Source organism: Purpureocillium lilacinum (genome assembly GCF_023168085.1).
Source record: "Purpureocillium lilacinum CBS 284.36 DNA, scaffold_7, whole genome shotgun sequence".
In the NCBI taxonomy this organism is placed as follows: Eukaryota; Fungi; Ascomycota; class Sordariomycetes; order Hypocreales; family Ophiocordycipitaceae; genus Purpureocillium; species Purpureocillium lilacinum.
The window spans coordinates 458,048-485,716 of NW_027072117.1; the positions used below are offsets into that span (position 1 = coordinate 458,048).

Genomic DNA, 27,669 nt, shown 5'->3' on the forward strand with positions numbered 1-27,669 from the left:
ACTGGAACTGCAGCTGCCGCAAACACACACACACACCCAGGCATCATGCGCCTCGTACTAGCATTCCTCTCGCTCCTCTCCTGCGCCGCCGCGCAGTTCGGCTTCTTCGACCAAATGTTCGGCGGCGGCGGCGGGCAGCACGACGACGGCCACCCGCACCAGCAGCACCAGCACCGCCAGGCGAACAACCCGAGCGACGCCTCGCTGTACCGCGCGCACTACGACCAGTGTACGTTTGCCTCCCTCCCTCTCCCTACTCCGTCCTCATTCCCATCTTCATGTCTTTCTCCTTTGCGCTCCATTGTGACCTCTCTGTTCCCTCCCACCTCACCGAGTCTTTGCTATTCTACCCCTCCACGCATTCCTCCCTCTTCCACGCTCCGCCTCCCCCTCCCCCCAGCCGCTCACCTTCACCCACCACAGCATATACCTACCTTAGCTTAGGAACCCTATATCAGAAAGCTGACATCTGTATGTGTGTGTGTGTGCAAAAACAGCATCCTGCGACAACTACCTCTGCCCCGACACCCTCGCCTGCGTCCACTTCCCGCACCACTGCCCCTGCGCCTGGGACGCCCACGAGGACAAGTTCGAGCTCGCCGACGGCCGCCGCCTGTGCGTCTCCAAGGGCGGCTTCCGCCCCGGCGAGGCCGCCCGCAAGGTCGAGCTCGCGCGCAAGGGGCTGCTGTGATGGGGGTCTCTCTTGGGCCCTACGCATAGCCTTGCTGTGCTTTCGCCATCGACCGGCGCTCCAGGTCGTGGAGGCAAACGGGTGGGGAGGGAAAAGGGGGGGGGGGAACAACGAGACGAAGCTGGGAATTGGAGCGGGCGTGTGCGCATTTACACGGCGAGACATTGACATTGGCATTTGACAGCCAACACTTCCTTAATTCTGGCGTCGGCGTGGCTTTCATTCGTTCGTTCATTGGGCTTTTGCAAACGTGGGATGCGTATATAAGGGGGGTTTCTCTATGTATACCGACTGCTAAACGGCGCAACAAGACGGCGCCGCACAAAATAAAGAGCAAGCATGGCATGGCAAGCCCACCCAATCAGTGACAGGCACCTTTGGCCTCGTGTCCTCGACCAAAACGCTTTCTCTCCCCCTCTCTGACGTTTAACCCTGTTCTCTCCCTCCCATCCTCAGTCCTCTCCCCTTTCCCGGTTTCACACTGCCCCGTCCCAAATCTCCGCAACTCATCAACACTCCCCCTTAGCTCGATAGTGATGGTTCAAATCGTGCGTGTTCTGTAGGGCTCGCAGACGCAGACGAAGACGCAGACGCAAAACGCCAGACCAAAGATGTCGTGCCACCCCACCCCGGTATCGAAGCCAACCAGCCGTATTCGTCAGTATCCGTAATCATGCACATCCATTTGCATCGTCTCCAGCGGCACCGTCTCTCAATCCATCTCGAGAGGATGCCCCTCAGGAGACGGCCGTCTACGCAGACCCGTTGGGCAGGGGCGGCACCGGGGGGGCGCCCTCGTCGTCGTCGTCCCCGTCCTCGTCCATGGCCTCCGGGTGCGCCAGCAGTTCCGCCACGTTCTTCATCTCGTAGTGCTTCTTGCGGGCGGCCTCGAAGCGCCGGTGCTTCTCGCGCTCCTCGGGCGAAAGGCCCACCACCTCTTCTTCGGCGCTGGGGGCGACGCTTCGCGGCTCAACATGCACGCTCTTCTCGCTCGAGTTGCGCCGGTGCGGGTGGTGCGCGCCCGAGCCTTCTCCGCCTTGGCTACCCTCCTCGCCGAGCGCCGCCGCCGCCGGAGCTCGGCTTTCTGGGATCTCCTCTTCCGGTTCGCCCAGAGAAAGGCCCGGAATGTCGTCCTCAGCACGCGCACGTGGAGCTTTGCGGCCAGCACCACCAGCCGCCAGGTTAAGATCGCTAGGCCCCGCCGACCCCGCGGCAGCCGCCGCCGCTCCTTCCTCGTCGTCGTCGGACGGGTCCTCTGCAGGATCGTAATGTTTCGCATAGGGCGTCTTGGGCTCGGTAATCTTCATGGTCGAGGTGCGCTCCTGCTCCGTCAGGTAGAGGTTCGCCTCGTCCCACTTGAGGCGCTGAGACGACTCGGCCAGCCCGTCGGCGCTGTTGCTCGCGGCGGACTGGCGGCGCGAGCCGGGCGGCCGGCCGGCGGACGAGGAGGAGCGGCGGCCCGCGTTGATTTGCGTGTTGGCGAGGGTGATTTCCCGGCCGGACATGGACCGCTCCCGCGTCTGGGGCGGGGCCGCGGCGGGGGGAGGAGAGGTGTGGCTATGCGAGGGGTTCTTGAGGATGCCTAGACGGTTCACGGGTCAGCACTCGGGTGTCTGGTTCCCTCGCCGCGTCGACGAGGCCAGAACAGCTCGCTTACCTTTGGGGCGTTTCGCATCGTGGCCTTGGGGAGGCGAGTGCATCGGCGATCCGTCGACTGCAGACGCCATGATGAAGGGTCTTTCGGGGGTAGAAGAGCAATGTCGTAGAGGGTGTGGTATAGACGATTCCAAATTGTCGAGCCCGAAGCAAGACAAAAAAGGGTCGCTGGCCCGCAGGGTGTCAGGCCGGTTGGGCTGCAGGGCTGAGGGCTGCCGGTGATGGCGAACGGACAGACGGACACAGTCAGGCGCTCCTGCAGGAACGGGGGAGGGAGGCTGGCCGATGGCAGGGCAGCAGCCAGCACGTGCGACGGTCGCCGTGGGAATCGATCACAGGACCGACTCGGACAGGGCAGCGACGCAGGGTCTGAGTCGTCGGCGAGGAAGCAGGTACCCGTGATGCTGGGACGAACGCCGGTTTGGCCGGCTGGGGCAGCACGAGCGATGGGGCGGCGGCGGCGACTCGTCCGGTGGTCTAGTCTGTGCGCTGTGAAGCCGTATCCGTGTGTATGGATGCTAAGCAGGGCTGGGCTGTTGCTGATTCTGTTGCTGCTGTTGCTGTTGCAGTTCCAGTCGGGACGGGGGACGATTGCGAGAACAAACGAGGCGGGGAAACAAAGTCCAAGTGACAGTGTGGACCGACCCGTGGAAGCTGTGGATGAGTGGATGGATGGATCGGAATGGATGGGATGGGATGGGATGCTGCCCGCCGGGCGTCTGGGCTGGTGTGACGGATGACGCACAGGGGACTAATGACGGTGGCAGGCGGGGGAACAGCGCCCCCCAAAGCAGTCCCCTACAGCGCCCGTGGCCGCGGGCATGTGGGGTGATGGGAGGGCTGCCCGCTTGGTTATGGACATGCCCTGTGGGTGGCAGACGTAGCCAAACGCAAGTACCTACCTGCCTGGACCAGGTGCCATGACAGCTTCCCCCCCCCCCCCCGCCCGCTGTGACATGCTCACCGGGCGCCCGGCCGGCCAGGAAAGCTAATCGAAGTCGTGCTCATCAGCGGTGCTCATCACGATCCCTCCCTCGTGCTCAACGTCTCGCCCATCCGTCACGCCACGCCACGCCCGCCTCACGTGCCGTGCCGTACCGTACCGTGCCTACCTCATCCGCCATCCGCCATTCCGCCTCCGCCTCTGTCGTCCGCACCACCCGGGTGCCAGCCAGCCCAGCCATTCATTCCATTCACCGCTACCGAGAAGGCGAGGATTAATTAGATACCAGCAGTTAACCGATCCGAGAAAACCACATGACAATTCCCCTGCATCATCACTGCACCATATCGCTGCACACTTCCTTGGAGCAGCAACAGCTTGCCACGCATGCCAGGTGCATACGTACATAGCATGTGAGCCAACACAGCGTTACATTTACATCTACGTCGCACTGCCGCTCTCCAACACAAGCAACCTTACCAGCCCATCACCCGCAGCAGGAAACAAGCCCCCTCCCTGCCCCCCGGGCCATCGCCTCGTGGCTTCCACGGCACCCGTTCCTAGGGTTAGGTTCCTAGGTTGCGGCCATGTGGTGGCTGGGAACGCCGGGCCTCTAACAACACGCACTCGTACGTGGTGGTGCCAGAGCCCCATGCGAGACAGAACCCTGTTTCGTTGCGAGCCAACTCAACGTGACCCCATCTCGCCCCTCTTGCTGTCCGTCGTCTCATCCCGGTGGCATTCGGTGGCTGATGTATGCTTCGTACCTGCGCGAGACAACGTGCCTGGATTCACCCATCCTGGGCACCAGGTAGTTCGTACGCGACGTAACATCATCAACACCAATTACGAACATCGAGTAAAGGCTGCACGGTTTCGCCACAAGTGTTGCGTGCAGAACGCACCAGCCCGCCCACAAGAAAGACGCAGTCGAGTCCTATATTCTTTGTAAACATTGGTATTCTGGGTATCCAATCCGGCCCACCCTCCGACATTGCCTCTTGTGCACAGTATGACTTGCCGCCTTTCCAGGAGAAATAAAAGGAGAAATAAAAAAAAAAGAATGGCAGAATGGTTCGGTATCTCTCGTAAACGCCTTTGGCACCCGCCATGAGCCCTCGTCGTCCTCAACGGCCAACGTGTACCCCGTGCGCCTCGTATGTGCGCGCATGCACCCATCCATCACATGGAGAAACCATCTCTCGGTCGAGTGCGCATAAATCATCCCAATACGTAGGTCCGTCTTGCCTCTCTTCCCTTCCGCGCTAGGGTCCCATGGCCATCTGTTGCTGCATGGCGCTCACCGGCTGCTTCGCCGACGACGAAGGACGCTCCTCCACCGCCGGCAGAAGGGCAATGACTGCCTTGAGCAGGTGGTAGCCCGTGCGCCAGCAGACGCTCTTTTCCTGCTCCCCGCTCCAGATGTCGACGCAGCTGCGCAGCGTGTCCAGAATCAGTTGCCGCGGCGGCAGACGGCAGCCCGTCGCCGCCGCCCCGCTCAGCGGCGCGTCCTCGCGCAGCATGTGCACGCACGTCGTCAGCGTCGCCGAGAAGAAGTCGAGCACGAACGCCCGGCCCACCAGGTCCAGCCGCATGTTGGTGTCGCTGCACCACAGCTCGCGGTAGTGCACCAGCAGCGCCAGCGAGCACTCGAGCGACGACCAGTACGACTCGGGGAACAGCGTCGGCCCGTCCGGGTGCAGCGCGAACGGCCGGTGCAGCACCATGAGGCATCTCCGCAGGAAAATGTCCACCGTGATGCGCTGCAGCTGCGCCGTGCAGACCCGCTGGGCGTGTCCCATGAGCTCGCGTAGCTGCGCGTTGTACCGCAGCACGTCGGGGTACGAAATCTGGTCCTTCTTGGAGTTGATTTGTGCGAGCACCGACAACACCGTCGGAAGAGACTGGAAGAGTACCATCTGCAGGCTGTCCGGCGCGTCGGGCATCGACCGAAAGCCGCCGAGCTCATCCGGCCGTGTCAGGGGCGGCATGCCCGTGCACATGGACACTTTGATGTCGAGGTACAGGATCGTCAGCCACAGCTTCCGGCGCGAGTCCTTTTCAACCGGGTCCCGGAGGTCCTCGTCGTTGTCGTTCTTCTCCTGCGGGAGACCAAAGATAAAGGCCACCCTCACGAGGAGGCCGAGCAGCGTCCAGCAGGAATCGACAGACCAGCACGTGGCGTTGCACACGAGCTTGGCGACCGACATGAGCGACAGCGCCCGCAGCGTCATCAGCGTCGGTCGGAACATGAACGGCGTCTGCATCAGGCAGGCCTCGGCGGCCATCATCAGCTCTGTCGCCACGGGCGGCTCGTCGGCCGACGTGAAGCACCCCAGGCCCATCACCATGAGGAACTGTGAGAGCCAGCACAAGCTGACCGCGTTCGGGTCCTGCCAGTACCGATCTATCTCCTCGCGGAACGTGCGCATGTCCAGGATCGGGTTGACGACGTCGAGAAGCTCCAGGTACCGCGTCAGATACTCGTCGCACTTGGCCTTCTCGCCGGCCAACAGCCGCGTCACCGCGTCGCGGGCGTAGTATTTCGTCGCGCCGGGTGTGCCAAAGGGAAAGTTGCCCGGCAGGCAAAAGTTGGCCAGACAGGCATTTGTACCGACGCCTTCGAGGGCTGCTGCCAAGGGTGACGTCTCGCCCGTGGCTGATGAGGCTAAGGAGCCGATCTGAAGAAGACTCAGCATTCGTAGTCACAGTGCCCGAAATCTGCTCAACATACCTTGGTCATGAGTTCGCGCCAGTGGCTGGATCCGCGCACCCGGTGTTGCACCTGCCAGGTTGCCATTTGGGGCTTCTTCTCGTCTTTGCTCGAAGGGACCGGTGCCGTGGGGCAGGGGAACTTGCCCCCGTTCGGACCCTTGTTGTAGCTGTAGTAGCATTCTCTCCCGTTGCCGCTGGCTTTGCATCTTCCGCACGGGAGCTCCTTATCGCATTTGACTTTGAGACGATGACAACGCAGGCAGCTCAGGCAGTTGCGCTTCCGCTTGCGCACGATGCGCTGGCCGTTGGTTGTCGCGCTGCCCGAGGTGGGAGCGTCATGCGGGGTCGGCGGCTCGTCCTGGTCTTGGATGTTTGAGGAGCCCGGCTCTGGGCTTTCGGTCGAGGTCGTGGGGGAGATGAGGCCGTTTGTCGGTGTCCCGGCGAGGTCGTCCTGGCCTGGCGACGCCGATGATGACGAGGCGACGGCAGCGCCGCTGACAGGCCCCGAGGCTGGCGGGGGTGCATTGCTCGGAGCGGGCATAGCTGCGTTGGCGGCGCGGGGACCGCCTACTGCAGACGACGACGCAAACTGCGGCGAAGCTTGCAGATTCGAGGCATGATGCTGCTGCTGCTGTTGCTGCAGAGGTGGCGGCGCATGCTGCGCTCCCGTCGGACCAAACGTGCCCGCTCGCTGCGGTGCGACTGTCGCAGCGGCCTGCGTGCCTGCGCTGGGTGCAGCGGTTCCCGTGACATCGAAGCTGCAGCGGACGCCGGCCTGGACGCAGCGGGTGCACGACGGCTTGAGGAGGTCGCATCGTCGCTTGAAGTGACGACACCGGTCACACGTCTTGACCTCGCGCATATGGGGCATGCCGGCGCGAGGGGGTTACAGAGTTGAAGCCGGACGTCGGATCGGTTCTCGGGGCGCCGAGGGCTCGCAAGAGTCCGCCGGCTCTTCGCGGCGTCGTGTGCGGAGAGGAGAGTGCCGGACGGAGCAAAATGGTGGAGGAATCGGAAGCCGATAGGGCTGACGGAGAAGGAGGGATTTCGCGAGCGTGGAGACTTGGTACTCGCGGTACTGGAGGCGGCCGCACTGCCGTTGGTCGAGGCAGGGTCGTTGTTCGTCGGGGGCTTCGCGGATTCGCTGTACCGGGGCGGCGGCGATGGGTTGGCCCAGAACGGCGGCGTGGGCTTCGAGAGGTCTGTCTGGCTCCAGTCGGCGTCTAAGCTGACATGCCAGGCGTCGGGGAGTTAAAGTGTTGGCTGCAAGAGCGAACGGCTTGGGAGTAGATGGTTGGTGGTTGCGAGGACGGACACAGTAGGGTTGCCAGTCTGTCGGGTCGGTCGCGACGGGGCGTTGGTTGTGCCGCTCGCTGGGCCAGGAACACGCAAAGGCTGCGCAAGCCACCTGCTGCGGCGGGCGGGCTCAGTCAGTCGGGTCGAGTCGAGGCCAGTCGTCGCGGCGTGCCCGCTTGTTCCTCCGGTCTCGCTTTTCCCCGCAAGCAAGGCGTCTCAGGTGGAGGCAACGAGCGAGGTCGAGTTCGAGACAGGGCCGGATCGCAACGGGCGCACGAGGGGTTTGCTGGCGGGAGAAAAAGTGCACGGAGTGGTGGCAGAGGTCGGCCATAAGCGAGACAAGAGGCGGCCCAGAGGCTGATAAATGGGGGGAGGCGATGGGACGGAGCGCAGACACGCACCGCACCGCACAGGCGACAGGACAGGGCTGCGAAGGATTGGCACGCCGGGTTCCTTCCTTCAGTCGGCCGAAGATGGCGCCAGCCGGGCAGAGCCAGCTCGAGCGACAAGCCTCCCGGTCGTGTTAGTGTCTGGCGCGGCACTGGCAGAGAAGACGGGGAAACGGGATTGGATCGTTTTGGGGGGGCAGCGTGTGGGTGCGGCGCCCCGTTGGGTGGCCTCTGTTGAGGGGGAGAGAGGGAGCAGAAGAACGGCGGCAGCGGCAGCCCACAGCCAGCGGCGGCACCAGCCCAAAGGCGAGCGCCATCCAGCGACCAGGCAGCTTGTGATGGATGGTTGCTGGAGCCGGTAGGGCTACCTTCCTGAGGCCCATGCCTTGCGGTGGATTATGGTTCGCCGGCCCTACGGCGCTCAACTTTTAATGCTGCCCTTCAAGTATCCGCGTAACATGTCCATGTAGTCGTGCCCGTAATGTCACCCAAGCGAACACGACAGGGCGGCGAGAGCGCGACCGAGGCGAGGCGAGCGCAATGCCGTGCGTCGTCGTGGTCGAGGGGCAGCGATGTGAGCGAGGCTTGAACTGGCCGGGGGCCCCCCGTGGGCCCGATGCCTGCCTGACCAGGCCAGACCAGACCAGCACAGGGGTGTGGCCCCAAGGCAAGACAGGACCGGAGCAGCCAACGGGAGCGAGCTGGCGGGGGAGGGGAGGGGGGCGTGGACGCAGGGTGGTGCTAGCCGCAGCGAGTTTGCAGCGACGAGGCGCGCCACAGGGACGGGAGAGCTGCGGGAGACGTGGGAGGGGGGGCTGCCGTCGAGGCGAGCAGGACGGCATGGTCTGGCATGGCCTTGCTGACGGCGACGATGGCGACGTTCGATGAAGCGGGGCTGGCAGATGTCTCGGATGACCCGTCGAATCGCGTCGACACTACTTTGCAACGGGGACGAGAACGAGGGCGTGCAATCGGCCGAGGCAACGCACATCTACATCTAGTGCAGCCGCCGCAGATAGGTTAGCAAGACTAACGTTAGTAGTTGTAAATCACGGCATAGGTGACGACGGGTAGGATAGACGGCACGAACGGACGATGGCGGCCAGTGGGGGCGGACCCTCCCGGATTGGCATTGAGATTGGGATTTGGATTCAGAGAAGGGCTGGCTAGGTATGACTTGTTGCTGACCTGCCGTGCGTTTGGCCGGCTGAAGCCCGTCAGCACTCAATAACGAACGGCTCTCTCGGTATTGGCTGTACGAGGACTTGCCAGTCTACTCGTTCCCAAAGGGACCAGACCAGAGCGGCCCTTCATCTCTGTCTCCCTCTGCGTCTCCACGCGCGCACAGACATGGCGTGCGTGGTGGCGAGCGAGGGATCCGGCTTGCGACAAGCTGTCAAAGTCAGTCGCAAATGCTAAAATGTATGCCGGGATGAGCGCAAGTGCGCGTCGGCTACGCCAACCGCGGCGTGTCGAGCGCCAGCGCCAGCGCCTGCGGCAGCGCCTATCTCAAGCAAGCGGGCGGGCGGCCCACGGTCGACGAACGAAACAACGGGCGGCGGCGGCGGCGCGACAGGGGCCTCATGGCGCGAGGAACAGCCGAAGGGCTCGAGGTCAGTCCAGGCCCCGGTGCGTGGGATGGTGGGGCTGGGCGGCGGCGCTGAGCGGGCTGCGGTTCTGCTGGAGCCAGGCGGGAATGCGGACGAAAGTTGACGGTGGGGGTTGATTGACCGGGGGGGCGAGGTTGAGGGGAACGTTAGAGGGATGGATGGGAGGCGGCAGGAGGGCGACCGGTCGCCATGGTTGCTGCTTGCTGCCAAACGTACCAGACCGTGTGCCAGGCAAAATCCATGGGCGGCTGGGATGCATCATGGCCCCAAGGGCCTAAAGGGTTGCCTACGTTAGCGCCGCCGTCGATGCTTGGGTCAGGTGTGGGGAGAGGGCTTGGAGGAGGGTCGCCGCCCGTTGCGGTTGGCCCTGCGCCGAGCGTCGCATTGGGAGTGGGCATCCGTCCGCCGCCGCAGCACCAGCACCCGCACCAGCACCAGCACCAGCACCAGCACCAGCGCGTGCATCGCATCGCTTCGCTGCACCCGAGGCGTGGGGAGCGGACTGGACGGACGGGCCACAGCAGCCCCGGGGCCCTGATGGGGGCTTGGGGGGGGATTGATGATGGAGTTGCTCTTGGCGTTGGATGGCGGCATCTCGCTGATGAGCCGTGCCAGGCCTCCGGGGCTTGGTCCGTCCACCCAGTCCCGTCGCCCGTGGACGGCAGATGGATGGCATGCCCAGGCAAGTCAGCCAGTGTTATTTTGTAGGTGGTTGGAAGCCCTCAGTTGCCCAGGACGCTGTGCCGGGGCGCGGGCGGCGCTGGCAAAGGCCGGCCCCTGCACACCCGGTCCAGGTCGTCCAAGGCCCTGACCAGGGTCCTGGCTGGGCGTTTGTTTGGCCATGCCCTACGAGGCAAGGCACGGCCGCTCGCGCGTGTGCTGCTTGTTGTGGAATACACTTCTCTTCCGGCCATTGCTCCGCAGCTCTGTCGGGCACTTCCTCGCAAGTGAGCCAGGCCACGGCACGTTCGGAGGTCCGTCGACTTGTCCGTGGGCTGAAAAGTCCGTGGGCAAAACGGAGCGGCGTGTTGGCGACGGTGGAGGCCGGGCATCGCGTTCCTCGAGTTGGAACCGCCCAGGCGTCGTGCGGGCCTTTGCAACCCGCCCAGAGGCTGGGCGACATGGGGACCATGGTTACCTCATCTTGTTAGGCGGCGGCGGGAGCCCGTAGATCTTCCCATACGAGGACGAATAGCGAGATGGCGAGCGGGTGCGTGTCGCCGGTATAAGTGAGGCGGTTTGGGACGGCAGGCCCTCAAGCCTGTACGCGGCGAATGCCAAGCAGTCGAGGCGGCGCTCGCTGCCCGCAGGAGCGCAAGGACGAATACGCGGACCGCAGCAAGGACCTGTGCTGCGCTCGGCAGTGAGGAGAAATGTGAAGGCGGGGATGGAGTACCTACAGCACAACTCGGTGCAGCGTCGATGTCCCGCGCGTGGAGTGGAAGCGTGGAGGCGTGTGCATCCATCACCGTCCGGTCCAGCCCAGACCAGTGCCGGATGAGAATCTTGCCGGTACGTACTTAATGTACGTACGTCTAGTACTGTACTTGGTTCAGTGCCAGTGCAGTGCACAGAATCGGGCCCCAAAGAGGCAACAGCAATGTTGGTGCCAATCGGTAGCAGTTGCTTCGGCCTCGTTCCTTCCATCGTTCTGGACTCCCCAAGCTCGCGTCGCCCCTTCCCTCCCTGCGGCGTGGGGTCACCCCAGCATCCCAGCCCAGATTCCCAGGCCACCGCCTCAGGCTGCCAAAGAAGCAACACAACCTCCCGTCCCGACGATGCGCAACCCGGCTCCACGGTAGGGCTGGCCATGTCCAACACGCTCCTGTTTCTGTCTCTCACTCTACTCGTAGCTCTGTCGCGTCTGACCCGCGCACCGCTGACTGCTTCCGAGTACGGCATGTTTGGCACCCCGTGCCTACAGACACGGTACTGTTCCGTCCCTCACTGCCACCGCTGGTGAGATGACGCTTCGTTCCCAGACTCGATAGATGGCCCACGACGACAGACACGCACCGCATCGACCTCAACAAGTCGACGGCCCCGTGGCGGCAGCACACGCGACCTTGGCGCCCCTGCGACTCCGACAAGCTCACCAGGCATGTCATTAAACGCCTCAAAGGCCAAGCCTTGGTGGCTTGACGGGCGGCCAATGCCACCATCGCCAGCCCAATAGTCGATTCGACTCACTTTCTTCTTTTGGCTCCTCCTCCAGACACAATCAATCAGGCAGGGTCTTGCCTGCCGGCCGCCGTTGTGTGTAATGTTGCACAGGCCTCCCCCCTCTTCTCTCCGTCTGGGAACGAGGCGCCGTACTTCGTGCTTTGCATGTACAAGCACACCCGGGCCAGCCAAGTCCGCACTGCACCCTCATAACGGTTTTCTCCCTTTTTGGTGTGCTGTCTGTAAACGGCAGTCTCACGCTGCTGATGGTCGAGATCTGCCCCTAGACAGATGCTGAGGCACGACTGTCCGTCGAGTCCGGTCCCCCACTCGGACACTTTGCTCTCGGTCCAGCTCCCAGCCTCGATTATCAATCCGCCACCCGATTGCCAGCCCTCCCGCTCGCCGGCGTCTGCCTTTTCGGCACATCGTTCGGCGCCGTCGCGTCTTACGCGCTTACCCGCAACTGACTTGTAACTTGTCCGGCACTGGCAGCTCAGACGCCTCCCCCGCGCCCGGCCACATCTTGTCTCGACCAGCTGGTCCGGCCGATCGAAGGATTCGACGCCGTTCCGTCTCGGTCCCAGACCAGCAGCTCTCGGCGCATGAGGCCAATTGACACCGTCCGACGTCGAAGCTGCCAGTGCCCCTGCCGTGGGAGTGTGGTATTGCCCACGCTCAATACTTTTGCGCCGGGGTTTGTGCAGACGGCACCGAGCCAAGCCGCCCTGTCAGCAATCACTCATCGCGCCTCTCCGTAACTCCGACGCCCATGGTCCATCATCTCGACGCTCGTCGTGATGCGTCGTCATGACGGCCAATTCGCGTCCTTGTACTACGTCTGTTTCTTCGTTTTGCTCATGTATTCACTTGCCATTACGGGCACAAGGATGCGCTGCCGAGATATACAGTATCTGTTGTCTTGACCGACGACGGCGCCCGCGCTTCGGCTCGTTGCACAAAACACAAACGTCAGTCGTGGCCAAGGATCTCCGTGCCACGAAACAATCCAAACCCTAAATCTTTGCAGGACTTTTGCGGTCCAGCAAATGCCTGGATCTCGCTACCGAGCTGAGAGACAATGGCAGCAATCAGCCCATCCGGCATTGAATCGCCCATCCGCGCACCACTCCGCGATGACAAACCCGGCACGCTCGCAATCAACCATCGTTTTGGGACAAACAGCGCGTTTTTTGGGAAGTCCCCATGGTTGGGGCGCTTGACGGTCGTCGGCTTGCTCGACTGCGGTGCCCTGGAGGTGTTTTTCTTCTCGATTGTCGTGAGTCGTCGCGTCTCTCACCTGCGCCATTCGCCGCTCATGGCGTCGTCGAGGCACTTATACGACAGGATACGAAAGGCTCGTCAAGGAACGGGCATGTCCTTTCGGGGCAGTCACCTACCCAACAAAGCCATCCTGGCGCACATCAGCGCTCCGAATCGGACATGCCTTCTCTGTGACCAAGTGGGCGAGGCGCGTGCGGACAGTGCTCGCCCGCACTGCTTACCTGTCGTACGATGACGACGTCCCGATCTGTTCTCCGCAAGCATCGCAAAGAGGAAGACGTGTTCGGCACCCCCTCTTTTACGTGTCCCTTGCGGCCCTTCTTGCCAGGCATCGCAATCCTTGAACTTGTCAGTCTGGATGCAGGGCACAGCCGGTGAGCCTGCAGTGTGGTCACCCCTAGCGCCGCATGTCCCTTGCGGGCAGACGCATGTGGCGACATGTACCTGCCTGTCTCGGTGCTCTGGCAAGGCAAGGCGTCTTATGTCGAGCCCTGGTGCCCCCGAGCCGGGCCGGCGTCCCGTGTCACGACGAGCTACGATATCGAAGGCGAATCCTTCTCGGCGAGCTCGGGTCTCTGGGCCATCTGTCCCGTCAGGCGTTGCCTCAGAGCTGTCAAGCCATGTGCCTGGTCGCATATCCCATGCCGATGGCCTCCTGACAACCCGCCTGCCGCATAGTATTTAGCTCCCGGCGCCCATCTGTTTCTCCGCGCCGAGCGTCTCCAGGGAATGGCGTCGCTCGCACTTTGACCCTGCGGCCCTGTCGCGCATCGCGTCGCCAAGCCAGCAAGCAAAAACCCATCGCGGCGGTCCCCGATCGTTCCGTCCCCGTCGCCACGCCCTCACAGCAGCTCAGCGCAGGGAATGCCGCCCCGGCTGCTCGGGTCCGGCCCCCGGCTCCCTTGCAAAATCATACACAAAGCACTAGTACGTGTCAAAGATGGATCTCAGACCTGCTATAGAGTCACTCGCCTGATCAATCCCCCGAGCCGTCACCTGCCTGTCTGCGCGGCGAGCCAGGCCTATTTTCGGAAATGTCTTGGAAGCCAGGTGGACTCTGCACCAAGTTAGCTAGCTGTGAGACTGTGACAAGATGCGCGCACCCCAAGGGAGAAGGAATAACACACTAGCCGCCACGTAGAACAGCTTCCACGTACGCTTAGTACCGTACGAAGAAAGGTCAGCATCGTGTCTGAAACGAGTTTCACGTGGTGGTGTCACTGCTGCCGCCCACGCCGCCGCCGCCGCCGTCGCTACTGCTGCTATTTTTGTACCACGCAGAAGTCATAACTACTCAAACAACTTTATTCGTACCTTGGTAGAATCTGCATCTTTCGGGGGGGCTTGAATCATTCCAGGCCCGTGGTCATGGGCTGCTGAAGCACAACCCCTATCTTGGAGTCGGTCCTCTTACTAGGTGCTGGGTGGGACCAGACAGGATGGTGGACCGACGACGACGACGACGACAACGACGACGGCCGACGACAACGAAGCCGTTTTCTGACTGAACCTTGGCCCTCAGCGAGAAGGGAAGCTGATTGCTTGCTCCATTGAGCTGTACTTCGTTCGTGCCAGAGTGCGTGCGCATGGCAGTTGCAGCTTGGCGGAGCCTAATTACTGAATGAACTAAAGAGGGATCGGGCAGTGTAGCAGTGTCTGTCGTCGTTTTCAAGTCCCGTTCAGGTCGTACAGGTATTATTAGTTGTTAAGAAGATACACAAGCGTCACAGGATATGAATGTCGGACACAAAAACGGTACAGCTACAACTTCTCATTCGAGGCCAGAGAGAATGGCCCGGGATACTGCTACCTCTACTGCTAAATCTGCTCAGCGTCAATCTGTGCCGCTTGCTACTGCTACTGCTACTGCTGCTGGTGATGCTGATGCTGCTATTGCAACTCAAGCACATGCAACTTTTACTGTGCCCGCCCGTCGGCTCACCTCGACGGGCGGGCTCGTCAACATCCTCCTCTATACGGGGCATCTTTCCGGCCGAGAGCCGCGGACGTCGCACCGTCGCCGTCCCGCGCGCGCTCCCGCATCCGGACCGCCCCGTCTCCCACTCATGTCATTGAGCTTCCTTGTCGTTGTCGGCAAGGGCCCTGCTCGCGCCGCTCTTCTCCGCCGCCGCCGTGTCGCTGTTGGAGCCGCTCTCTTCGTCGCCGCCGTTGGCCGGGCTGCTGTCGCCAGCGCCGCGTCCGAGATACTGTCCGAATACGCGGGTCTCGACGTCAGACTTGAAGTTGCCGCCCTTTTTGGCCTGGCGGCGGAAGTAGACGCGCTTGGCCCACTTCCACGACTCTATGCCCAGGAAGAAGAGCACGGCCTCGATGAAGACGATGCCCCATTCCCAGCTGATGCCTGCGTGCTTGAACACAACGGTGTTGAGGCCGGGAATGTAGATGATGGGGAACATGGTGACGAAGCCCGCGACGATGGCCCAGAAGAGAAACTTGTTGCGCCAGGCGTCGATGATCCACTGGGTAAAGTACTTCTTGCTCTTGGGCTGCATGCGGAAGAAGGACCGGCGCATGTTGACCATTTCCCAGGCGAGGAAGAGTGCGAACCAGGTGAGGCAGGCAAACGTCGTTGCGCGGGCCCGGAAGACGACTTTGCAGCCCTCAGAGTAATGGTTGTTGCAGTCGTGGCCAATGTCCGCGGCTCCATTGCCGAAGCCGTAGAGCACAAGGACAAACGACGCCAAGCAGAGGGCAGACATCCACAGGCCGTAAACAACCATGTCGAGCAGAAGCTCGGGCGTAAAGACACCTTGTTTCAGCTGGGGGACAGTCAGTCATCTGCTGATAATAGGCTGGGGTGAGGGGGTTGAACTCACGTTCTGAGGCGGTCGCTGCATAATGTCCGGGGCGGCAATCTCGAATCCCAAGCCCATGTCAGGCATACCCGACGTGATCATGATGATCCAGAGAATCTCCACGGGCGCAAGGGGAAACACCGAGATGCCCCGGCTGTCTTTGAATGCGAGGCCAATCAAAAGCGTGCAAGCCTGGGCAATGTTCTCGGCCAGAACATGCAGGATGAACTTTTGGATGTTGTCAAACATGCGGCGGCCTTCCTCGACGGCGTTGAGGATCGAAGCAAAGTTGTCGTCGGTCAGGACGATATCAGAAGCCTCTTTGGCGACGTCAGAGCCGGCCTGACCCATGGCGATGCCAACATCTGCCCGCTTCAAACTGGGCGAGTCGTTGACGCCGTCACCAGTCATGGCCACAAAGGCCTTGCGGCGGTGAAGAGCTTCGATCATGCGAACCTTGGTCTGAGGGGCGCAGCGAGCGACGACGAGCGGGAGAAGAGGGAGCTCATCGATTTCCTGGTCGGTTAGTTTGTCAAAGTCAGACGCAGCCATAACCATGGTCTTGGCAACATCGGAGGCAATCTGGTTCATCTTGGACGGCAGGATGCCAACCTCGAGAGCAATGGCACGAGCAGTCTCAGGATGGTCACCGGTCAACATGTGGACGCTGATGCCGGCCTCATGGCACATGCGGACAGAAGGGCCAGACTCGGGGCGAGGAGGGTCATAGAGACCGATCAGACCACGGAATGTGAGGTCTTTCTCAAAGTCTCCACGCTCGAGCTCTGCCTCGTTCTCCTGCACATGAGGGATATCGGTCTTGCTGGCGAGCGCCAACACACGCAGACCCAGACGAGCCATGGCTTCCATGTTCTTGAGGACATCGGCCTTGATGTCCTCGGAAAAGTCCTTGATTTCGTCGCCAACGGCATACTGCGGGCAGGATGTGAGAACTCGCTCCACAGCGCCCTTTGTAAAGAGCCACTGCTTCTGCGTCTCCTTGTTCTCGAAAATGACGGACATTTTCTTCACATCAGAGTCAAAGGGAAACTCGGCCTTTTGCTGCCACGTGGCCCCATCGCCAGTGGACAGGCGGAGACGGTTCCAGTTGAAACGGGACGCAAACACCTGAATGGCAATTTCGGTGGGATCGCCACGGCCTTTCCACTCTCCTTCGACTTGGTTCACAGAGGCAAGGTTGGCCAGTGAGGCAACGTTCAGATACTCGCGAAGGGTGGCGTCCTTGGCAACGAGCTGCTGGCCATCAATGGGCTCACCATCGGCATCGGCACCGCGGAAGTCAATATCTTTGGGCTGGGCGCTCGTGAGGCCGAGCTGGCCCACGGTAGGGTTGAAGGGCTCGCTCGTGGTACCGACTGAGTAGGTACCACGGCCGGGAACCCAAGCCTTCTTGACAATCATGTTACCCTGAGTCAGGGTCCCAGTCTTGTCCGAGCAGATATCTACGGGCAAGTTAAGCGATTGACGAGATGCAGGGGTGTGCGACGCTTACTAGAAACCGCACCTAGTGCCTCGAGGCTCTTGAGGTTGCGGACGATAACGTGCCGCTGGACCATGCGCTTAGTGCCAGCAGCCATCGTGATGGTCAAGACGACGATCAAGGAGGCCGGGATCATGGAGAGGCCAGTGGCGACGGCGTAGATGATGACCTCCTGTTTGGTGTCGAACTTGTTGGCGGCGAGGACGATGATGGCACAGACTATGGCCGTGCCGAGCAGGAGAATAGCCAGCTTGGATAGCTTCTTCTGGAGCGGAGTGCCGACATTGACGCCGAGGAAGCGACCGACGGCATCGGAACAAGTCAGAGTCCAGGCCTGGAGCCAGCGACCAAAGGTGGTGGTGCCGTCCTCACGTCGCTTGGGCTGGCGACGGCGCGACGTCTTGCCACGTAGGGCGGCAGCAATCTGGCCAATCTCGGTGTAGAGGCCGGTTGCGAAGACGACGCCGCGAGCGCGTCCTTTAGTCACAGTCGAGGAGCTGTATGCAACATTGAGACGATCGCCAGGGCCAGTGTCCTCGGGAAAGGTAGTTGCCGTCTCCTTGCGGACAGGCAGGGACTCGCCGGTGAGGAGAGCCTCGTTGGTCTCAAAGTTGACGGCCTCGACCAGGCGGATGTCGGCCGGGATGGTATCACCGGTCTTGAGCTCCACCATGTCACCGGGCACGATCTCGGCGGTGACGACAGTCTCGTTGTTGCCGTTTCGAATAGCCTGAGCTGTGGGGGAGCTGAGGGAGCGCAGGGAGTCCATGGTCTTTGCCGCCTTGAACTCTTGGAAGAAGCCAACGACGATGTTGAGAACGATGACGGCAGTGATGACACCACCTTCAATCCATGACTGAATGCCAAACGAGGCAGCCATGGCAAGAATGAGGACCTGGGATTGGACTGTCAGTTACGATGGACCATCTCGGGCATCGAGGGCCCAGATGGCAGAGCGTAGGAGTTGGGAGGGATTGGGCTCGATTGCCATGTAATAAGGTAAACGCACCAGTGTGAGAGCATTGGCAATCTGCCCGATAAAGATCTTGACGGGTTGGACGCCCTTTTGCTCGCCAAATTCGTTACGGCCATACTCTTCCAATCGCCGTTTGGCCTCGTCGTCGGAGAGGCCGACCTCGACGTTGGCCTTGAGCTCGTCAACGACCCGGTCGATGGCGAGAGCGTGAGCCGGTGCCGTCATGGGCTTGTTGGCCTGCCCGGAGACGTGCTCCTGGGCATCATCTTTCTCCTTGCTGCTCATGACGAACAAACAAGACGGGAGTCAAAGAAGCGGTTGAGATGCTGCAGACAGCGGGGAGGAGGGGCGACCTCAACAGGAAGACGGCGGGCGGTGGACCTTGTTTATTGGCGACTCCAGCCGTGTCCAGCTGGGAGGACCGGTAGGACCGAGTATCAGCGCGGGCTGAAGCTGAAGTTGTCAGCTCAATGAGTTGCCGACCTGCCGACCAGGGATGGGGGGATCGGACGTCGGGAAGACTGATGAGGGGGAGAAGCCAGACGAGGTGACGGAGCAGGGCGATGGTTATCTTAAGTGCAGGAACGCGCCAAGAGAAGCAGAAAGAGACTTTGGTACGCAGGAAGTCGCCGCGGAGCCGACAACCTGGAGGCGGCGGCGCCCCCTGCAAGGGCTCAACTCACTAGCCATGCTAAAGCCGAATGACTTCACCGGGAACCCATTTTTTCTCTGCTGTCGAGTTCCATCGCGGAGTTCCTGGGACGATGGCGCAGACGCAGGCGCCTTGGCGGCTGGCCAGCCCGTGTCGGATTACTCGTCACGCACCGGGACACAGTGCACGAGACACCGTCCAGGGCAACACCAAGAACAGTCCATCGGCACGGAGGCGGTGATGCAGCAGCATTCGGTCTCGCCGAGCATTTCTCGTCGTGTCTGCTGAACGAGCGAGCTCTGTGTCGTGCCTTGCGTGCGTCGGGCGCCGAGGATGGCATTGTGCACTCTGGCAAGAGCATCATCTCTCTGCCTTTATCGTTCTACACGTCAACGTTGCGTGCCTGACGACGGCATTTCGCGGCGAGCGCGTTCGACAACATCCGGATGGCTTCCAGTGTTGTCGTTCATCAAGCAAGTTGTTGGCGTCCAAGTCTTGTTTTATATGTCCCACAGCTTCCCGCTCAGACACGTGTTTGTTGGGTATGGCGCCAGGACAAATGTCGTTGATGCAAGCGCATGTGCCTGTGCATGTCCCCGGGCAGGTCAGTTGCCTGCATGGCCGTTGTCAACTCTGCCGGGGACATGAGACACGGTATGTCGCCCGCATGATCGGAACGACGTCAGGTCACCCGGCAGTGCGTCGTCGACGCGGCTCTCGTCCTTCTTTTTTGGGCCATCGGCATGCCGGAGAGAAGGGTCGCACAGCGCCGTCGACGGGGCACAATTTGTTTCGTGTGTCAGACTGCCATGCGACAGCGTCGCTCTCGACGTCCAAGGACAGACACCAAACGCGTGCCATACAGACTGGCGGTCGTTGTCGACTCCAAAAGTACATGACGTTGCAGCGGTTGTTCCCGCCACGGTCCATGCCCAGCAAGATCCGCAGGTATGGAACACGGCCGATTGCCGAGTTGCACCCTGTGCTACGTTGGCAGCCGCTCCGGTCATCTGCACATGCGGAGTCCGCGGTCAGCGTCAAGGTCATGGACATAACTGACGACGACGGCAACCTCCGCTCTGCAGTTGACAGGGAAGACATACCAGAAAGCATCTAGGCGTTGCCATGCTATTGGCAAAGCAGCAAGTGCCACGGAAAGACCCCCGCGGGGCATCCGAATCCCGCGATAAACGAAGCAGCAACAATCCTCAAGCCAGCCTCTCTTGATGGTGTTCACTGTTGGATGGAAACCGCCAGGTGTTGTGGCTTGTCAACGCACACTGTGCAGGTTCGCCCCGGCCCCACCGTGGGGACTCGAGGCAGGTGCAGCCTTTGCGGTGTCGCCTTGGCGGGCCGGCTCTGCTCCAATGGCTGCCCCGTCCAGCCGCCGCCTCCCCGCTGCCAAGCGATAAGGTTTGGGCAGTGCACCGGCGCATCTCCATAACGACGGGGTACAGGCAAACAGGGCACCCGTACTCTGGGATTAGCGGTTAAGCACCGCCGGCAGCGACAGAAAATGTGCCGCCCGCCTGTGGCTTCGAACCTACATGGCCTGATTTCAAGGGCCCGTTCCAGAAGCCTTCCAGAACCAGATGTTCCTCAACTCAATGGCAGGCCCGCTGTCGCCAGCCAACACCGCCATGAGGAAATCCAACTGCCGCCATCCAAGGACACGGAGGCAGGACGAGATGACACGGGATGCATGCATTCATCTTCCGCCCTCTACCACAAAAGCCTAGCCGCTACTTCGTACCACTGCAGAGCGTGAGCCCTCGCCAAGAACCGGCGTGGGTCGTGACAAATGGTTATTGCGCCCATCTCCGTGCCTGGCGAGCCACGACAACCGAGAGCCGCGCAAGACGATCGTCCGCTAATGTTTGACGCTGGCTTGCACCCCCACAGAACGTCGGTTATCTGGGCTCGCGTCCCGTCTCACGAGTCACGGCTCTGGCGTTGCCGAGAGGCCCTGGGCCGGACCAGCCACTGCCGCCGAGCCATGCTTCTTTGATGCCAAGATCGCTTGTATGCACGTGCCCATCTACAGAGACGTAAGCGGCTCGGGACGCTTTGACTACGTGCTCAAGCCAAGGCAACGAGGCCAGGTGTGCGGTATGCCGTGGATGCACTACGCCGCATGCTCTAGTGGCGCTGGAGCCCACGAAGAGTTGACCACAGCTTCAGCAAGCCTGCCCAGTCCGGCTTGGACTCGTTGTCGAGACTGGAATGGCTCGACAGAGTGCATGTGTTGGCCTGATTGCCTTTCCAGAGTTGCCGTCCTAACGATGGGTGCTCAAACATCGTCCATCGTCCTGCCATCCTGACCAACATTTTCGCCCGGCTCTCTGTCCTGAACGGTGAGACGAAATCAGGCCATTTGGCAAGTAACCCCGTACTGACAGCCACCGAAGCCAAACACGACTTTGCAGTCGCGATGACATTGAGTGGAGCTGCTCGATCGTAGCGTGCCATCAACCACGGGACGGGGTCCGTCATTTAACTATTACAACGTGACGCCCAATATGACTTGGCCGCTGCTTCTGTCCACCCGACACTCCTAGGATCCCGCTCCTTGACTGACTTCGGGACAGCTACTCGTATTAACGTCAACTACGAGCGACGCAGGTAGAGAGGAGCCGGTTCTTCGCCAACTCTATACCATTGAGCCAGCGTGGGCCAAAGTGCCTTAGAGAGACGGCGGCGGCGGCGGCAACGACGGCTGCTCAACGGTCGAAGCGGCAGAAAGGGCAGCAATGGCATTCTTCCCTGGGTTGTTTCGTTGCTCTCATTGGGGCTTGAGCGCCATGGCCCGGAAATTGACTACCCTGACAAGGCGACGAGAAGCCCGGACAGGCTCTCATATGATTTCGTGTCCAACGCGATGTCTGCTTCCGTCGGACAGTAACGCCGCTGTCCCATGAGAACGGGCTTCCAGCCTGAATTAGAACGAAGCCATCTGAAACGAGTTTGCATGTACCTGGCGTTTCGGACCGGGTAAGAGAAGCCTATCTAGGGGGCTGAGCTACCAGTCCTTGCGGCCATCATCATTCTACTAGTTGTTTTGGCGAAGCCGGGCAGGACGGGCAACATCGACCGGCTACCGCTGACGCAAAGGCAATCAATGGAAACGCAAGGCCAGCAGAGCCAAGAATGGGGTCAATGCAGGCGGCCGAACTACAAAATGTTTTAGATGGCACAGGCATGAGCTTGAGAGCTGCGAGAGTCCAAGTAGCCTTCCGAGCCCGCTCACCACCAGTCCCAGAGAGTCGGTCAAGTCTCACATCGAAAGCCAATCTATCTCCGAAAATAACAAGACAGCCTCGGGACGCAGATCGAGCCATGACGCATCTTGACAGGCTCGGCAGAGCTTGCAGGGCTCACGTCGCGTACAGGTCAGGGAGCGATGTATTAGGCAGAGGTGAAGCAATGCAGCTAGCGTCGACTAGAGGAGGCAGCGTGGTGCCATACTTGCTCGGCCGAGTCCGCTGCCTGCCATCGTGATCCGGGGAGGGTGGACTGCGTGCCCATCGTCAGTCGGCAGGAGATCGGACGCAGGGCGCATCAGAGTGCGACTCGACAGGTGATTGATTAGAAGAGTACTCGGAGAGCCGAACGCGAGGGTGATATTCAGGGTCCATTGATCGGAACCAACCAGGCATTGGGTCTTGGGCGGGATGATCCGCGCTGCCTGCGACCGTTCGATGTCGCTCGACAAGGTGACGGAGGTCCTTGTGTTGGTTGTGCTTGTGAGAAGTTACTTGAACAAGGTTGCACTTGATGTCATGGGCCGCCAGTGGGTCATGGAGGCCTGTGGCTGGCGGCAAGGACGGGGGGCCTTTAGTGGCTGTTTGGGCGTCTTTAGTTGATGCTCCAGCAGGGCGGAGGTGCCAGGAGGACACGCGCGGGAAGGAGCCGGCCAGAGGTGTGGCAGCCCGTTGTATGAGGAAATGTACCTTGTACCCCCCAGCCAGCCCTAAGCCAACCATCTCCATCTCCCCGATCGACGATGGAATGTCGCTGATGACTTCATACCCGCCGTCGTCGCGCGAATCGAACTCGCCGGCCGCCCATCGACGCGGCCGCCATTCGCCACGACAATTTTCTACCGCGCTGCGCTGCACTACCAACACGCGAGATGGACGGGAGCAGACGCAGGCACAGCGCTGAGCATTCCACGGCGACCCGGGGCAACCTCCCCGGGTGGCCCTAGCAGCGGCCAGCCAGTTGCCCAGAGGTGCCATCGAAGCCTTTTCCTTGGGAAGGGAACCTCCATCCCTTCGCGTGTGTGCTCCAACCTCCCGTCGCGTCGGCCACGCACATGACGCACCGGCAGCCGTCATCGGTTGACGACCCCGGATTGGAACCTCCGGCGCCCTGAGGATCTGCATACACCCTTCATCCCCGGCCGAGCCCCTGCTGCAGACGACTTGACCTACATGACAATGTCCCCTGAGTTTCTCATGTGCGATTCAGTGCACAATCTCAGACTTGCCTCCAGTTGATCTCTCGAAAACGAGGTCGGCAGCCGCATGTCGGCGAGGAGCGCGGTTCTTACTGCTCTGATATTGCGACGAAGCGTCTCGGGAGCCCAGCCGATACCGACGGCGACGACGACGACGGCAACGCGCCTGCCCAGCCCTCCTCGATTCCTCACGGCGGCCGCACTCGCCATGCCTCCGAAGCGAAAGAGAGCCGAAGACCATCCGGCGCGCGAAGATGCGCCGCGCCGCAGCAGCAGGCGGGTCAAGGAGCCGCCTACTGTCGTGAAAGCCTCGAGCGTCTCCAAAACTGGCCTTCTCGACGATAGCTCCCCCAAGGCGAGGCGCGCAGTCGAACGCGCCATGCTCGAGCTAAGCGAGATGGAGCACAAGCTACAGGATGATACTCGACGACAGCGCCTTGCCATTCAGAGCTCCAGCTTCCGCGTCGATGCCGAGGACGCCACCAGGGTCGCGTTCCAGACCTATTCCTCGGTGCCAGCCGAGGAGATGGTCCCCGACACCGCTCTGGGCAAGGCAAACGGCACCAATTCGGATGACGAAATTGGCAATGACCGTGACTCGGAGTACGTCATCAGCAACAAGGACGAGGGGGGCGATGTTGCTGCAGAACGAGGCGCGAAGAGGCCGCCCCCGGTCAACAGTGAGAAACTGCCTCTGCCGTGGTCGGGTCGCCTGGGTTACGTGAGAAGCCTCTACAGATCCACGGCGGTGTCTGCCAAAGGTACGCGGTGTTCAGCAGCTAACGTGCAAGCAGGCGTGCCTAAACACCTATTTGAGATCCGCGAACCCACCGGTATTCTCCTCTAGGACCTGCAGGATCAGCTCCATCCTCGAGCACCGGCACCCCCTCCAGGATCCTTCCCAGCCCGAGCACCCGACCAAGAATCGCCCCGACACGAGCAAGCCCGCAGACGTCACCCGCGGCCTCAAGTACGTTCAGGACCTAGGCCTCGCCAACGCCAGGGACATCGTCAAGATGCTGCGCTGGAACGACAAGTACGGCATCAAGTTCATGCGGCTTAGCAGCGAAATGTTCCCTTTTGCGAGCCACGATCAGTACGGCTACAAGCTGGCACCCTTTGCCTCCGAAGTGCTGGCCGAGGCTGGCAGGGTAGCTGCTGAATTGGGCCACCGCCTGACTACGCACCCAGGCCAGTTCACGCAGCTTGGGAGCCCGAGAAAGGAGGTTGTCAGGGCCGCCATCCGTGACCTGGACTACCACGACGAGATGTTGTCGCTGCTCAAGCTGCCGGACCAGCAGAACCGCGACGCGGTCATGATCCTTCACATGGGCGGCATGTTTGGCGACAAGGAAGCAACACTTAACCGGTTCAGAGAAAACTATGCCCTTTTGTCGGACAGCGTCAAGCGGCGCCTGGTCTTGGAAAATGACGACGTGTCCTGGAGTGTGCACGACCTGCTCCCGATCTGCGAGGAGCTCAACATTCCCCTCGTCTTGGACTACCACCACCACAACATCGTCTTCGATCCGTGCATGCGGGAGGGAACGCTGGACATTATGCAGCTGTACGACCGCATCCGCGCAACGTGGACGAGGAAGCGCATCAACCAGAAGATGCACTACAGCGAAGCGACGGCGGCGGCGGTGACGCCGCGCGAGCGGAGAAAGCACTCGGCACGAGTTAAGACGCTGCCGCCCTGCCCGCCGGACATGGACCTCATGATCGAGGCCAAGGACAAGGAGCAGGCCGTGTTCGAGCTGATGCGGACGTTCCGGCTACCCGGCTGGGACCGCTTTAACGCTTTGGTGCCGCACGAGCGGGATGACGAGCCGCGCAAGGAGGTGGTCCGCAAGGCCAAAGGGAAGAAGAAGGGCGCCAAGAGTGGCGAGGATGAAGATGAGGTGCTGGTGCCGGAGAAGATGGTGAGCCCGGAGAGGGTATCGATGGGCGGGCCAGAGGGCAGGGTGTACTGGCCCGAGGGAATGGAGGAGTGGCTGCGGCCAAAGAAAAGAGAGGTGAAGAAGAAAGTCGGCGTAAAGGACGAGTAATGTTCGGGTCGGTCACCGAGGCGGTGACTTGTAAGATAGACACACATGGTAAACACGAGGTGTTGGGGCGTTGGGTGACGCAGCCAAAGCGGCATCGGGACGGTTTGGATTAAAACGAATGGACAATGCTTGATACAACACTTATACTTATGCTCTTCCTGGTGTATATCGGGTTTCCGTAACATAGAATTAAAGCTATCAGAACCACAAAGTGTGCCATGCTAGACCGTACCAGACCATCCTGCTGACATGGCTCTATTCAGCGAGAGCACCGTGGCACTACCCTATACGAAAATTCGGACCTTGGCCCAGTACGATGCGACGCAAGTAACGTGCTCTTTAGCAGCTGAAATCACCTCACCGCTCCCATTAAACTCAAATGAGTCACCAGAAGCATCCTTCCCCGGCTCGTTGGCCCTGTTTACACCGAGGTCCGTAGCAATACTCTCACTTGCCTGAAACGGAGCTCGTGTTTGCTCCAACCCGTTGGAGGGTTGCACACACGAAAGGCGTGATTTCTCGCAGAATCTGCAAAGAACTACCCAGTCGGCGTTCAACAGAACAATTACCTCAGAAATGATTTTTGACGCGCTCGTGTGCACCGCTGCGCGTGCCGCAAACACTCCGCGCCGTGTTCGCGGCACTTGGCACGGCCTAAGTATCGTGGCGACAGGAGGACCGCACAGTGTGAGCGCGGTACGTCGTCTGCGACGACCCTCACGGCGGGCACTGTGCAATTTTTTGCACTTTCATCAACATGCGTTGAAAGCCTCACCGTCAGCCTCATTCTGCGACCTCGACGGCTCGAGTGCATTTCTCAAGGCTGACGAGGCAGATTTCTCAGCTGACGACCATTGCTCCGTGCTACCGGACGCGCTGTTCCGAAGTCACCTGGCACGCCGCGGCTGCCTCGGCCGCATATCATGGCGCAGGCATCCTTTGACCAGACGACCGACAGCTTCCTGCGCTGGTTCACGTCACTCCCAGGCGCGACGTTTTCAGAGGCCATCAAGATTGTTGACCTGAGGTCTCGCAATGCTGGTCGTGGTATAGGTACGTCGGCGTGATACGAATCGCTTGGCCGTAACTGATCGGACTAGTCGCTACCCAGGACATCCCGGCGGATGCCACGCTCTTCACGATCCCTCGGAAAGCTATCATCAATATCGAGACATCTAGGCTGCGCGAGCGGATCCCGTCACTGTTTGAGAGCAATGGCGACGAGGACGACCAGCAGCAGCTCGACTCTTGGACAGCGCTCATCCTGATACTCATCTACGAGCACTTCCAAGGCGAGAACTCACAATGGAAGCCCTACCTGGATGTCTTGCCCGAGGCCTTTGACACGCCAATGTTCTGGAACGATGCCGAGCTGGCCGAGCTGCAAGCCAGCGCGACGCGTTCCAAGATTGGCCGCGAGAGCGCCGAAGCCACGTTCCGTACGAAGTTGGTGCCGGCTGTGCGGACGAACCCTGGCGTGTTCCCCGGGAGCGAGGGGCTCAACGACGAGGGCCTGATTGCTCTGGCGCACAGGATGGGAAGCACAATCATGGCGTATGCGTTCGACCTCGAGAACGAACATGAAGAGGAGGAGAATGAAGACGGATGGGTCGAGGACCGAGAGGGCAAGGAGTTGATGGGCATGGTGCCCATGGCCGACATACTGAATGCCGATGCCGAGTTCAACGCAAGTGCACTGAGTGACAAGAACAATGGCAACTCGGGCTAACTTGATGCAGGCACACGTCAACCACGAAGATGAGAGCCTGACCGTGACCTCTCTCCGCCCAATCAGGGCCGGCGAAGAGATTCTTAACTACTACGGGCCGCTTCCAAACTCGGAGCTTCTTCGCCGATACGGATACGTGACCGAGAGGCACGTGCGCTACGATGTGGTCGAGATCCCCTGGGACACTGTTTTGAATGCTGCAGTGGTACAGCTTGGCCTGTCAAGGGACTTTGTTGACAAGGCTGTTAGTGGCACCCCCTCGCACCGGAGACCAGTACTGACATGATGAAGCTCGAGCGGCTGGATGAAGAGGAGCTGGAAGATGTCTTCGTGCTGGAGCGTGAGTTTGTCGAACCAAACTCGGACGGCACTTTTGCTGGCCCGGCTACTCTCGAGGACATGCCCGCGGACCTCCAGGACCAGCTCAAGAGCCTTCTCAAGGCACTGCAAAAGCTCGATGAAGGCCTGGTTCCAGACAAGCGGAAACGTGCCGAAATGCAACAGGCCATCCTTGTCAAGTCAATCCTGGATATCGAGTCGAGGTACCCAACGACCATGGCCGAGGACAAGCTTTTCCTGCAGCAGGAAAGCATCACGCCACGTCAACGAATGGCAGCGCAAGTGAGGCTGGGAGAGAAGCAACTTTTGCAAGAAGCCAAGGGGCTCCTAGCCAGCGCTTCGGCTGAGACCGGACAGGACGGTTCCGGGCCGGCCAAGAAGGCCAGGCGGGCCGGCTGA

The 27,669-nt window shown here is 60.9% G+C and overlaps 6 protein-coding genes across 6 annotated transcripts; 3 read left to right on the top strand and 3 right to left on the bottom strand.

Moving 5' to 3' along the window:
• Positions 1 to 45: 45 nt before the first annotated feature.
• On the top strand, positions 46 to 691 carry PLICBS_009055 (long chronological lifespan protein 2; the record flags this gene model as incomplete). The annotated part of the gene is made up of 2 exons (XM_018327842.2): positions 46 to 229; positions 498 to 691. 2 exons carry the CDS (start codon positions 46 to 48, stop codon positions 689 to 691), a joined length of 378 nt encoding a protein of 125 aa, XP_018173558.1.
• A 752-nt stretch (positions 692 to 1,443) lies between these two features.
• Positions 1,444 to 2,418, bottom strand: PLICBS_009056 (uncharacterized protein; the record flags this gene model as incomplete). Its single annotated transcript, XM_018327843.1, has 2 exons — positions 1,444 to 2,273; positions 2,349 to 2,418. The coding sequence occupies 2 exons, from the start codon at positions 2,416 to 2,418 to the stop codon at positions 1,444 to 1,446; spliced, it is 900 nt and encodes a 299-aa protein (XP_018173559.1).
• Positions 2,419 to 4,555: 2,137 nt separating this feature from the next.
• Positions 4,556 to 6,876, bottom strand: PLICBS_009057 (uncharacterized protein; the record flags this gene model as incomplete). The annotated part of the gene is made up of 2 exons (XM_018327845.2): positions 4,556 to 5,971; positions 6,025 to 6,876. 2 exons carry the CDS (start codon positions 6,874 to 6,876, stop codon positions 4,556 to 4,558), a joined length of 2,268 nt encoding a protein of 755 aa, XP_018173561.1.
• Positions 6,877 to 14,816: 7,940 nt separating this feature from the next.
• PLICBS_009058 (Na+ ATPase) lies at positions 14,817 to 18,325 on the bottom strand (the record flags this gene model as incomplete). The annotated part of the gene is made up of 4 exons (XM_018327847.2): positions 14,817 to 15,527; positions 15,585 to 17,026; positions 17,077 to 17,959; positions 18,074 to 18,325. The coding sequence occupies 4 exons, from the start codon at positions 18,323 to 18,325 to the stop codon at positions 14,817 to 14,819; spliced, it is 3,288 nt and encodes a 1,095-aa protein (XP_018173563.2).
• Positions 18,326 to 23,359: 5,034 nt separating this feature from the next.
• Positions 23,360 to 25,202, top strand: PLICBS_009059 (UV-damage endonuclease; the record flags this gene model as incomplete). Its single annotated transcript, XM_018327849.1, has 2 exons — positions 23,360 to 23,872; positions 23,946 to 25,202. 2 exons carry the CDS (start codon positions 23,360 to 23,362, stop codon positions 25,200 to 25,202), a joined length of 1,770 nt encoding a protein of 589 aa, XP_018173565.1.
• A 923-nt stretch (positions 25,203 to 26,125) lies between these two features.
• Positions 26,126 to 27,669, top strand: PLICBS_009060 (uncharacterized protein; the record flags this gene model as incomplete). Its single annotated transcript, XM_065601537.1, has 4 exons — positions 26,126 to 26,255; positions 26,303 to 26,893; positions 26,961 to 27,175; positions 27,223 to 27,669. 4 exons carry the CDS (start codon positions 26,126 to 26,128, stop codon positions 27,667 to 27,669), a joined length of 1,383 nt encoding a protein of 460 aa, XP_065457609.1.